Source organism: Poecile atricapillus, chromosome 1 (assembly GCF_030490865.1).
Source record: "Poecile atricapillus isolate bPoeAtr1 chromosome 1, bPoeAtr1.hap1, whole genome shotgun sequence".
Classification (NCBI taxonomy): Eukaryota; Metazoa; Chordata; class Aves; order Passeriformes; family Paridae; genus Poecile; species Poecile atricapillus.
The window spans coordinates 123,417,054-123,429,050 of record NC_081249.1 but is presented as its reverse complement, the minus strand read 5'-3'; the positions used below and the strand labels follow the sequence as shown (position 1 = coordinate 123,429,050).

Below are 11,997 nucleotides of genomic sequence, written 5' to 3'. Positions count from 1 at the left end.
GCACAAGTGTGCCCAGTGGTCCCCCTTAATTCCCAGGGGAGCACTTTGTGGTACAGGTACCTGCACAGGTGAGTGCACCAACAGGCACATGTGTGTCTACTGCCTGTCTACCTGGGGGGTGTTTTCTCCACAGGGAAGCACAGGTTCATTCCATGGTGTGCCTGGAATGTCGCTCATAGTGTCCAGCTGGCCAGAATCAGATGGGATCAAGCCCAAGGTGAGCACACATGGATATGGGGCTGTTCTGTCCCTGCCCTATAGGAGGTGCTACTTAGAGATGTGCTGATCATTAGGGAGTTACTTGCTTAGTTCACTGCAACAAAATAATTTAATTATTATTCTACTACTTTAATAATTAAGTTAATCCTTTGTTTGTTAATTAAGTTGTGGTTGGAGACTTCAGAGGAGTCTTGACAGGCACAGAAGCCTCTGGTTGTTTGGTTGGGTTTATTTTTATCTCCAGGCATAGCCCCCGTTAGCAGTCACAACCCCATGAAGGGTCAATATTGTTTGCTCTGGTTGAGGGGTCACTTGTCCTGCCTCTTGTTTGCACAGTTTGGTGATGATGGATGAGGGAGGATGGTTGTTCAGCTCCTGCTCCAGGCAGGGTCACCTGAACCAAAGAGTGACCCAACCCAACATCACACACACTGTCAAACGGAGAAACTTCTATCCTGCATTATGGGAAACTGAGAGAGAAAAATGCCATGGAAAAGACTCAAAGGTGAACTCCATGGAAAAGTTTAGAGGATTCTGACAAATCTATTCCTTCCCCTGTGCATGTTAAAGGTCTGTTAGGTTGCATTCCATGTGTTCCAAGGCAGTAGGAGCTGGTTTGCCATCTCTTTCAGGGTCTCAGAAGTGCCCTCGGTGGGTTTGCCAGCGGCACCAGGTCCTGAGGGACATTGGTCACGAGTCTCCCATGGAGTGAGGTGACAGGGCTCCCACAGTCAGTGGCAGGTGATGAGTGTTACTTCCTGGCTGTCTCCTGGGAGTTATTCCTCCTAATGCAGAGCTGAGCAGGCCCAGGGGGCAACACTGCAGTGCCATCGAGGGAAAGGAGCTGGTGGCCACAGCATGCAGCTCTTCCAGAAGGAAACCATGCTTCCAATGAAAGCCAAGCAGGAACTGAGGCAGGATGGGAACAGAAATGACCTGTGATACTCCTGGGAAGGAAAAAACAGGCAACTCCTTCCATTCCCATAGCAAAATGCTTCCCAAAGTAATACTAGAGTGTTTGGAATGGTTTCTGCTCACAGTTAAATGCAGATTGCCTGTTGTCTAGAACTTGGAGACAATTAGTTAATTGGGAAGACAGTCTTAATTGAGCCCACAGTAACACAGCTCATATACAGGGTTTCTTGCATCCTGCATTTGGATGCAGCAAAGACAGCTCCAAAGTAACTCCTCTGGAAAGCCCCCAGTGCCCTGCTATCTGGGGCAGCTGTGCCCCAACCCAGTGAATGACAGCTCAGAAATGCACCATATAATCATGTGGGAACTGTCTGTTTGCAGATGAGAAATTGAGTACTTGTTATTTTTAGAAAAAGGAACACTCAAGACATCCCTTTTCTGTTCTGCTTCCAAGCAAATTCCCTCCTGGAAAGCAACAATCCTGTACAAAATCATTACTCGGAAGACTGTAATTTTCTGCAATATTCTTTTTCTCCTCTCCAAGCCTCAGCAACAAGCAACAATCACCTGTCCCAGTGGCTGCTGTGTCTGTCGCTGCATGCAAGTTCACCTAAAGGTATGAAGGATTTTTTCCTGAGGCTGGAAATGGTTCCTGGCAGGAATAATGTGGTTTCACAGGAAATTCTGAGCACTAGCAATAACATTATGGTGCCTTTGTAAGACCCTTGTTAAACATGAGTGAAATCAGTTTTTGGGTTTAAAATTATCAGGGATAAGGGGAAAGGAGGTTGCATAGGTGGATTCACCCTCACCTGGCATATGGCCATCTGGAAATGAGCTTGGTACCCTTGTCTGGCATGTGGACATCTGGGAAATGAGCTTAACAGCTTTTTCCCCCAGACTTGTATCCATGTCACCTCACAGCCCTGTTAATACCACCCCAGAAGCCAGAAGATTAGAAATTACTATTATTATTATCCGTGGTTACATCAAGCAGCGAGTGTTAAAAAAGTGGCTTCACTTGGCAGTTTCCAGTGGGAAGAGGATTCAAGCTGCATCCACTGGCCCTCCCCTGTAACACCTCACCACAAGGATCTGGGGATCCCTTCACCTGCCAGCTCTCATCCTCCCCTCATCCCCAACAAAGACAACAGACCAGAGGCAGAAATAGACCTTTAATGAACTATACAAAAAATGACTCAGTGGTTCCTCCTGCCCGGTGGCTCCTCCTGTGTGGAGGGCTCAGCAGAAGACATGCAAGACTTTGCGGAAGAAGTTCCTGAACTCGGCGTTGAACACGGTGTAAATGATGGGGTTGAGAGCACTGTTGACGTAGCCCAGCCAAGTGACAGTGCTGGTGACTTGAGGGGGGATGGAGCAGGACTTGCAGAGAGCCCTGGTAATGTGCACCACAAAAAAAGGTGTCCAGCAGAAGAGGAAAGCACCTGCCAGGAGGACAATAAAGAGAGAAGGTGATGTGAATGTTCAGAAGGGTTTAAGTTAACAAAGCCTGAGCCAAAAAAAAAAAATATACACAGCTCAAGCACTCAGGGAAAAGGCAGCAGTTGTGCTGACAAGTGGAGCTGGGCTTATGCCCAGACAAAAACGGATGTCTTTCCTATCCTAAACATTGATGAAAAGTCTTAAGTCTTGCTTTGGCTTTGAATGTAAGATATTGGGAGTCACAGGTTTGCCTTGTAGGGAGGGTGGGTTATAAATCTTTCCCAAGGGTGGTGGTTTTTGGCACTGCTCTGGATTCACCCAGGTCCTGCCAGTCTGAGCGCTGTGGAGGCACAAGCTGGCACATTTCCCACCCTCCCCAGCCATCCCTGACAGCCACTCACCGACGACGACCGGCAGCACCCGCATGGCCTTGCGCTCCCGGCCGTTGATCTTGGCCCGCTTGTGCCCGTGCCCTGGGTGCGGGTATCTGAGGTGCGGGTAGGACACAGTCTGGATCCCACTGTTCATCCCACACTCCCCAGGGAGGCCGGCACGGGCATAGGGACTGCTGCAGTCCAGCAGCCCCAGCCGGGTCTGCTCTCTCTCCATCAAGGTTGGGGGGTGATACAGCTTCCTGTTGGCTCCGTAGATGCAGCCTCTCAGCTTGGCCTTCCGGGCTTCTTCCCAGCGCTTGAGTCCTTGGAACATGCCACAGTACAGCACCAGCATGACAGGGCATGGGATGAAGAAGGAGCAGATGGAGGAATACACGATGTAGTTGTCATCCTCCAATTGGCACAAGCTGGGGTCCCGGTCTGGGACATTGTTGAGACCAAATATGACTGGGGATGCCACAGCAAAGGCGAATATCCAGGTGGTGGATATAAGGATCAGCTGCCGTAGGTCGATCTGTCGCCGGTTGTAGTTGAGCGGGATTTGAACAGCGATGAACCTGCCAACACAGCCCTGGATGAGTCAGTCCTGGTGTGGTGGTGGCACCACTGGTAATGTAACTGAGGGGCCCCAAGCTCCTTGTCACTGTCCTTCCCCCCATTAATTTACAAACAGCTGAGGCCTGGGCTACAACCAGAACAGCCAAGGGACAGCTCTGGCTCATCGCACAACGGGCTTGGCCACCACCAGTGAGACACATACCTGGTGGTGAAGGACATTAGGGCAGAACACCTTCCTTAGGGGAGGGTAGAATCCCTGCTTGGGACACTGGCAAGGGCCTATGGAACCAACGTGCTGCCCAGGCACAGCCAGAGCAGGAAGCCACTCACCGATCCACGCTGATAGCACACAGGTTGAAGATGGAGGCTGTGCACAGCATCACGTCCATGGTCATCAGGGCATCGCACAGCACTGTGCTGAGGGACCACACTCCTCCCTGGAACTGAAAAGATCCCTGGGGTCAGCAGATGCTGTGTCCTTTAAAATGACAGGAACACGGCCATGCCTGGGTGCCTCAGCCACTCATGTTTCCTTCAAACAAGCAGCCCAAAGCTGAGTGTTCCTCCTATGGCACAATGCTCCCAGCAGCACATGGGAATCAGAGCCCACAGCCTGCTCAGGGCTTGTGGTTCTGGCCCATCTGGAGAACTGAGCTCTCAGACCATCAGTACAGCCAAGTGAGTCATGCTGGGCAGAGAAATAGACACATGACATTGCGCTGCCTTGGGTGAGGGCAGGTACCTCCAAACTCCTCAAACCCCCCTGTTCAGGACCCCAGGATCTCCCCAGCTTGGCAGTACTGGCTGCACAACATCCTAAGCTCAGTCCCCAAGCATGCAAGAGAGAGCACAAAGCTTCCATTCCTGTGTCCCAACCGCTCCAACGCACGGTGTGCAGATGATGTGAATGGTTTCCCTGTGTTACACCACTGTTCCATCCTGGCAGGCCAAGCACAAGTCCAGCCTCTGGATAGGCAGTGAGTAACAACCTCTGATTCTCTCCCCTCGGTCACAGGCACCAGGGCAGAGCAGCAGGGACCAGTGTTACTCTGCACCACCTGGAAATGTTGGCTCTGCTGTCCTTGGTGATTTTCAGCTCAGTCATGTCTCAGCCAGCAGCACAGGCTCTGCACAGCCTATAGCAGAGGACAGGCAGCAGGACAGACAGAAGGACAGCAATGGCTGATGCTGGTATAGCTAGAAACTACTTGCAGCACTTTGTTCTAGTCGAGTGCATCTCACCCAGGTACAAACCCAGCTTGTTCTTTTAACATTAAAGCGCTTTTTAGGCTGACACAGAAATAGGTCACCTCGATCCCATCCCTGTGCCATTATTCCCATGAACTCCTTGAGCACAGGCAGAGACCTATCAGTTTGCTTGCACCTGCACAGGTAAACCAGGAAGCTCAATAGGCTGTCACCACAAGGATAGTAGGGAATTCTTCCTCTGAGTTTGAGAGAGAGGAAAATTCCACCATCCTTTGGGTCCCTCTGCAGAGAGAGGTTCAGTTAAAAACCCAATAAAATGTACAAATAAGTATGATTTTAGCTTGAAAAAAAGTGTTCAGTAGCAATGGCCCCTTGTCATGTCTCACTCAAACACTTTATTTTTATATTGCAAAATACCAAACATTATCTGTACTCTCTATATGCTTATATTAATATACGTATGATAAATACTACTACCCTGTATATATGTTGCTACATGTAATATATTTTATTTTCTTTGTGTTTTTATCTACAGATAATGTGAATCATCTAATATATATATAATTTATTATATATTTTTATCGTTAGAAAATGTGCTGCGTTAAAATTATTTAGATACATATATATAAATCCCAGGGACTTTTTTCTCTATAGCAATAGCCAGCCAGTGCTCATAGAGTCTAATGTTGCTGCCATTTCATGTTGCAGGTTTCAAGAAGCAGGTATGAATTTTTTCCTGTACCGGTGCTAAACAACAGGTTCTGGTTTCATTCATCCCAGCTCAGAGTGCAGCCACGTGGGGAACACACTCCACAGAGCACCAGGAAAGTGCTGAACCCCCAGCCCCTGCCAGCAACAGGGCAGGCAGCTCTGTAGGGATTAATATCAGCCAGTAATGATGTCAAGCACAGGATTATGATTAGAGGAGCTGTAAAGCCAAAGGAGTCTCTGAAGTAACTGTTTTGCTATTTTTGTACAGCATCTCCTTGAGATACCTCCAGGGGAGCTCGAGTCAGACCTGAGGGCTTCATTCAGCCTCTTCTCTAGCACAATGCAGCCACTCCAAACTGAATTTGGACCTGAATCATCAAAAACCAAATTCCTGCCAAGCTCACTGGGATCTTGACACGTTTAATTCAGCCTATGAGAGAGAAAATTTGATTTTGGGCTGCAGTTTTCCAAACCTATTTGTGATTTGGGGGAACTAATTGATTCTGAAAAGGACAAGGATTCTCAGCTGCAGCACCTTTGGATCATGTGAGATTAAAGTTGGAAAATGCTATAAACCCTCCCCACCAACCCTCACGACTCTGGCTTTGGGGAAGGTGCTAGGAGAGAACTTCCCATTCTAGGGTGTTTGTCACCTGCCCACCTTGGCAAAACATGCCAAGGACCCCTCTAATGGGAGAGTAACTTCGGATAAGAGGCTTTGCTGCGCCATGTGATTATGGAGTACCTAATTCCAGGAGGCTGCAGCAGATTAGCCCATCAAGGTACACAGTGTAAAGATTTATGGATCACAAACAGCTCAAGCTTCCTTTAAGAAATGCTCCAGAGCAACTGCACCTTCAGCGTCTCTTTGGGTTCTCCACTTTTCCAGCATACAATGCAGAAATTTTTATAGGATGGCAGGAGACAGACTTGGCTTCTTAAACACCCTTGCAGCTGCCTTCTTAGTCAGCCCATTCTGGTATCCTTATTCCTAAGCACAGCTGATTTTTAAGGAAAACTCTGCCTTCTAAACCAGCCTGATGCCAGCAGAGCTCCTGAGGGCAGGAGCCAGGACAGAACCAAAGGTTTTAGTCCTGTTTCTTCTGATATCAGCTCTTGTCTCAGTCCTGCCACATGCAGGGAGCAGGAGGAGCCTGAAAGGGAATTAGGAGATACCCAGCTGGACTTTGAACAAGCACCTGCCTCAGAGCAGCCATGGCTCAAAGATATGGCATGAAGTGAGAAGTCTGTGACATGAGTTGGAATAGTCCTTGCCAGTGGGTAAAGTCCAGCATCAGAGCCAAAGAATTGACCCCTGTCCACCAGAAGCTGACTTGGGGCTTTTTATCATGAGTTGTGACAACTGTCACAGTCCCCAGAATACACAATGGAGCCTGCAAGGGGAGAGGAAGAAGAGGGAGTGGGACATAAGACAGAGGTGCCTCATGTCTGCTCTGATGTTGTTTCTTAATTTAAATCATTGAGGTCAAAGTTTTTCAGAGATCATGAGCAAGCCTGATCATCCACCTGAGACATTATGAGGACCAAGAATTCCAAGACACTTCTCCCCAGTTACTGGTATCTGAAAAAAAAAAAACCCAAACCCTAAGCACTGGTTAGTAATTGCTGGCTTGTCTCACCTTCCTGGTACTTTGTGTGGCTCAGATGTCAGCCAGACTCAGAATAACATCTATTTCAACTAAAACTGTAACATTCTAGGAGAGACTAATCCCAAATCCTACTGCAAACAAGCTGATATGCATTCACAGAGAGCCAAGGAAATTTGGAGAGGGTATAGGTCTGGCCTCTCATTAGAGGAACTGCATCACAGGCACACAGAAAATACGGCAAGAAAATAGATGTACTGATACCAAACCAGTGACACCCTGAAAGTTTTAGGCAGAACCCATCACCCTCACCAAGACAAGAAGATAGCTCATGTGGTTTTTTATTGGCTGCTGGGAACACTCATCTTCCTGACCTGGAGAAGGAGCCAGGTAAACATGCAAATCTGCTCAAACTGTTTCCTCTTTTCCATAATCACTTACACAGGTCTTAGTGGCAAAGATGTTTACATAAGCAACACCCTCAGCTCCTGCCAGCAGCTTCCTGGCTCAGGCCTGTTCTTCAGCTCTGCTGCTTGGCAGGGATTAGCTGAGAGCTGATCAGAGGAGCAGCAGGTACAGGTACAGGTATGCTCCACAGCACAGTCCACGTGTGGAGCTTGTCCTGGTGCCTACCCCCAATTGCTGGGATGCCTCCACTTAATGAGGAGTATAAACTCCTACAAGTATTCCAGAGTCTTTGGGACTCCTGCCATTGTCACAGTCTCTAGGAAGAGGAAGCAGTTACACACAAGGATGCAGCTCCCTCCCAAAGCCACCCAGAGCCAAGTGATATCCTGCAGTGACTTCACAGCACCGTAGCTCTGCCTCCTCAGAGCCTCCTGTTTCAGTGCTACCAATGCTTCAGGCACTCTCTGGGATCTTCTCCTGGTTTCTCTTCATGTCAAAGCAGAACTCTGCTCCAGGAGTAACAGTTAATGCCTGGGAGTGCCCCAGCCTCTGCCTCTCTGGCACTGGATTAATTGCTGAAAAGCACTTGACACACTCAACAGAAAGCCAAAGCTGGCAGAAGATCAGTGCAACTTCCCCATGGAAGTTACTATTGCCTCTTCCCATCATACTGCTAAGATCTGAGATTCCCAAGCAAGCAGGAAGATAAGTGCGTTCTGCCCACCAGGGCAGGCAGCTGTGTGGTAATTACAACTAGAAAACATTGGAACATGTCTTTGTTCCATATTTGGATGAGTCCAATTGAAAGAGAGTATGTGTTTTGAGAGTATGTATTGCTGCCAGTGTCTGAAATGAGCTTTCTTAACAACCAGAAGTAAAAGCCAAGATCAAGGACTCTCCCACTGTGCTCCAGCTTCTGCGAATTGCAGCAAAAGATCATCCACATCCCACAGGAAGAAATCCCATCCCCACTGGGGCTTGGAGGAAATCTGTTGTTTCTGAGGATGTCAGATGTCACCTCAAAAGCTAAGTCCCTCCTGCTGTCTTCTAAAGCTCTGATTAGGAGGAATGTTTCCAAAACTGGAACACAAGATGCCACCTCACAGGAAAACAGCACAAGGTGAATGAAAAAATGCTCAGTTTATTGCTCTGTTCCTGCTAAAAAAAGCACAAACCCACCACCTCAGCTGGTTTTTGAGTTTTCCAATAGGCCCCCAGAATCCACCTTTACTGTGTCAGGAGTTGTACTAAAGTTTAAAATAACAAAGCAAAAACCCCACACCAAGAATGAATGTTGAGGTGAACATTCAGGACTGTCCTGACCATATTTTCAGTGGCTACCATGTTTGGTACAGAGTGCAAGCTGAAACCAAGCTAGTTCTAAAGAGCAATCAGGACACCCTGCATCTTGCATCCCAACATCTTATTCTGAGTTTTGCCTCCAAGGAAAAAAAGACAAAGAAAAGAAACCACAAAAATTCTGTCCTCTGGCATGGATTCAGTGGTTACTCTCCCTTTTCCTTATTTCAGAACAAAATGAGCTGGAAATCCTGCATCAGGAGGAGACAATTAAAATGAACACTTGCAGGCTCTGAGCCTACAGAGAATCTTCCAGGCATGGAATGAGAACTGCTGCAGCGCTGGAGTTGCTCTACACATCAGAGACCCACTGCCTGCTCGAAGGGGCTGTGACTGCTGCACCGTGCTCTCTCTCTGTTCAGCACTACCCACACCTGCTCCATGCATTCCCTCCGAGTGCCAGGAGTGCAAATCCTGTGCTGTCTTGTGTATCTGAATGCCTGCCTGGCTGCAGGAGCTGCAGAGGATGAGAAGGAAAGACTTCTGTTTTACAGCACCTTCATTCCCCAAGTTTAACATCCTGGGAGCAGAGACATGGAAGAATTCCCTCACAAAACTGATGTTTATAAACAGCCATGGAAGTGAATATACCAAGTGTCACCACAAGCTGGACAACCCCAGTTTTTAAAGCTCATACAGGCATGAACACCTTTTACCTGAGAATCCAGAACTTGTGGAATGTCTGTGGTATTCAAGGAAAGCCCCACAATACTCCTGCCCCATTGGAAGCATTTTCAGAGGTACGCCAGAATACGTTAATCTGTATTTTATGTATTCCAGCAAAACTCCTACCTGAAGGCAAAAGGAAACCACTCTGGTGTTGATGACTGCCCATAGAGAGACCTGGGGACTGAAGGCATCGAGAGACAACAGAAAGTGGAAGGAAGAAAAGGGATCCCAATTAGCAAAAAGTAGCTGAAAAGAAAGATGAATGTGCCTTTCTAACCAGCAAAATTGAGGTAATGAGGGAAAAGCAAATCCACCAAAACCAAGAGCACAGTGGAAAAAGACGGGACCTAATGCTCCAATTCTTCATTGGTTCTTCTCATGGGTCCCCAGATGAACCTGCTCTCACACAATACCTGTCTCCAGAGAGGTCACAATGTCCTGCAAAATCCTAGGCCAAGGTAGAGACCATTCTAAGCTCTAATCTGCAGCCTGCCTTGCTCAGGGGAGCACACGCCTGCACGGTCATGGCCTGCTGAGCCATGGGGTGCTCTGCATGGCTTGCCAGAGAGGACAAGAGGGGAGATGCTCTTCCACAGCTGGGAAGAAGATCCACACTACCAGCTACCACCAGGATGGGTATAAAAACCTGCTGTTTGGCCCAGTGGATGTTTCCATCCTCTTGAGCAGGGAAGAGCCACCAGCTGGTACTAGCAGGTTCTAAAACATCCCCCTGCAAGCACAAGGGTTTATTCCTCCCTGGCAGTAAATGTTACAGAGAGAACCACTCAGCCTCGGGAGTGTCTGTTGTTCTTTCCCTCAGCTGCCACAGTCTTGGGGGTGAACAGGTCTGGGGAGTGAACAGCAACTCTGCCCCATGTCCCTGAGCTGGCTCTCCACGACTGCCATCGTATGCTGGGTCAGGCCTGTGCCAATGAACAACCTGCCAAGCAAAGCCACCTCGGTGCAGGGTGACCAAATCCCATCCAGCTCCCGGGAAAGACGGCTTCTCCTTCTCAGCCAACATGGAAAGTTGTTTCCTGGCTAAAGATACTAAAGACCTCCTTTTATCACCGAGATCTGCTCACTTTATGCCAAACAGAGCACAGCACCTGTCTCTTCCTATCCATTTGCTGACGGTAACCTGGCCAGCGTGCAAGCCAGGGGACAGGCACCCCTGTTAGCTTCCAGTCGGGGCATCTCCGTTCGGACGGGGATCCCAGGAACCCGCACGGAGCCGGCTCCGCTCCCCGCCGCCCGCGGTCCCGCAGAGCTGTGCGATGCCGTGAGGCTCGCAGGTAAGAGCCGGAGGGTCTGACCGCCACATCCCGGGGCACAGGGCTGTCCCGGGCCGGCGGCGTGGCGGTGGGGAGCAAGCCCGGAGAGCGGCTTTGACCCTCGGCACTTGGTCTCTTGCCCCCCCGCTGCCTCGTAACCTGCAGGCTCGGCGGGCACACAAGCCCCAGCCCGCCGTGCCCCGGTGTCCCCGGGCTGTCTCACCTCGGAGTAGACGTAGAGGGGCAGGACGAGGAGGGCGAGCAGCAGGTCGGCCACGGCGAGGCTGACGATGAAGTAGTTGGTGGTGGTCTTGAGCGCCCGCTCCGTGCAGACGCTCAGACAGACGAGCCCGTTGCCGCCGACGATGAGGAGGATGAGGAGGATGCCGAGCACCAGGGCGGCGATGCTGTGGCCGGCTCCGGCGGGCGGGGGTCCGGCGGTGCCGTTGCCCATGGCCCCGCGGCGCTGCCCCCGCAGCCCCGCGCACGGAGCCGGGCCGGCCGCCGGGAGCTGCCCGCCGAGCCGCGGGAGGAGCCTCCGCCGCCGCCCCGCCCGGCCCCGGCCGGGCCCCGCGGGGACAACTGGGTCACCAAGCGGCTTAAGGGGCGGCCGATGCGGGGGGAACAGGCTCCCGGTGTCCCGGTGTCCCGAGCGCTGCAGAGGTCTTGCTGCGTTCTCACATGGTCTCGCTGTGTTCTCGCATGGGGCTGTTCTTTAACCGATGTTAGAGGAAAGAAATTGCAATCAGTACAGATCGGGTGAATAACTGGGAAATTGTATTCCGATGTGTGTGTAGAATCCATTAATGTTTAGCAGTTTGTAATTAAACTGAGTGAAGATCCAGACAGTCCATAATGAAATTTGAAGATAGTGCCAAGACAGGATGCTGCGAGCATCTTGGAGTGCAGAGTGCTCTAGATAGATTCAAAGTGCTCTAGATAAGTTGGCAAATGCAGGATGCACTTCAAAAGGAAGCTTGCACCTTACCCATGCTTGGGGAGGAATAACAGCTGCAGAAATGTAGGGTACAGGAAGAAACCAGATAGGCAGCAAGTGTGGGAGCAAAGATGGGGTGGCAGGTCATGAGCTGAACATTGGCTGGGGTGTCTTACTGCAGAAAATGAGAGAAAAATGCTGTTTGAGGGGTACCTATGCACCTGCAGGATCAGGAAGCACAGGGAGATGTGACCTCCCATTTCTAGCCCAGATGACTTGGAAGATGGGAAGCT

The 11,997-nt window shown here is 49.9% G+C and overlaps 1 protein-coding gene across 1 annotated transcript; it reads right to left on the bottom strand.

Annotated features, from left to right (window-relative positions):
• Nucleotides 1–2,293: 2,293 nt before the first annotated feature.
• Nucleotides 2,294–11,298, bottom strand: DRD4 (dopamine receptor D4). Its single transcript, XM_058852795.1, has 4 exons — nt 10,991–11,298; nt 3,861–3,973; nt 2,979–3,529; nt 2,294–2,579 (listed from the first exon to the last, which is right to left on the bottom strand). The coding sequence occupies exons 1-4, from the start codon at nt 11,219–11,221 to the stop codon at nt 2,377–2,379; spliced, it is 1,098 nt and encodes a 365-aa protein (XP_058708778.1). The 5' UTR covers nt 11,222–11,298; the 3' UTR covers nt 2,294–2,376.
• Between the last annotated feature and the right edge of the window lie 699 nt (nt 11,299–11,997).

Coding starts and splice junctions, on each gene's coding strand:
- DRD4 (XM_058852795.1), bottom strand. CDS start 11,221: ATGGGCAACGGCACCGCCGGACCCCCGCCCGCCGGAGCCGGCCACAGC. Junction 3,974..10,990: donor CCCTCTACGTCTACTCCGAG/GTGAGACAGCCC, acceptor GGATCTTTTCAG/TTCCAGGGAGGAGTGTGGTC. Junction 3,530..3,860: donor TGTGCTATCAGCGTGGATCG/GTGAGTGGCTTC, acceptor CTGTGTTGGCAG/GTTCATCGCTGTTCAAATCC.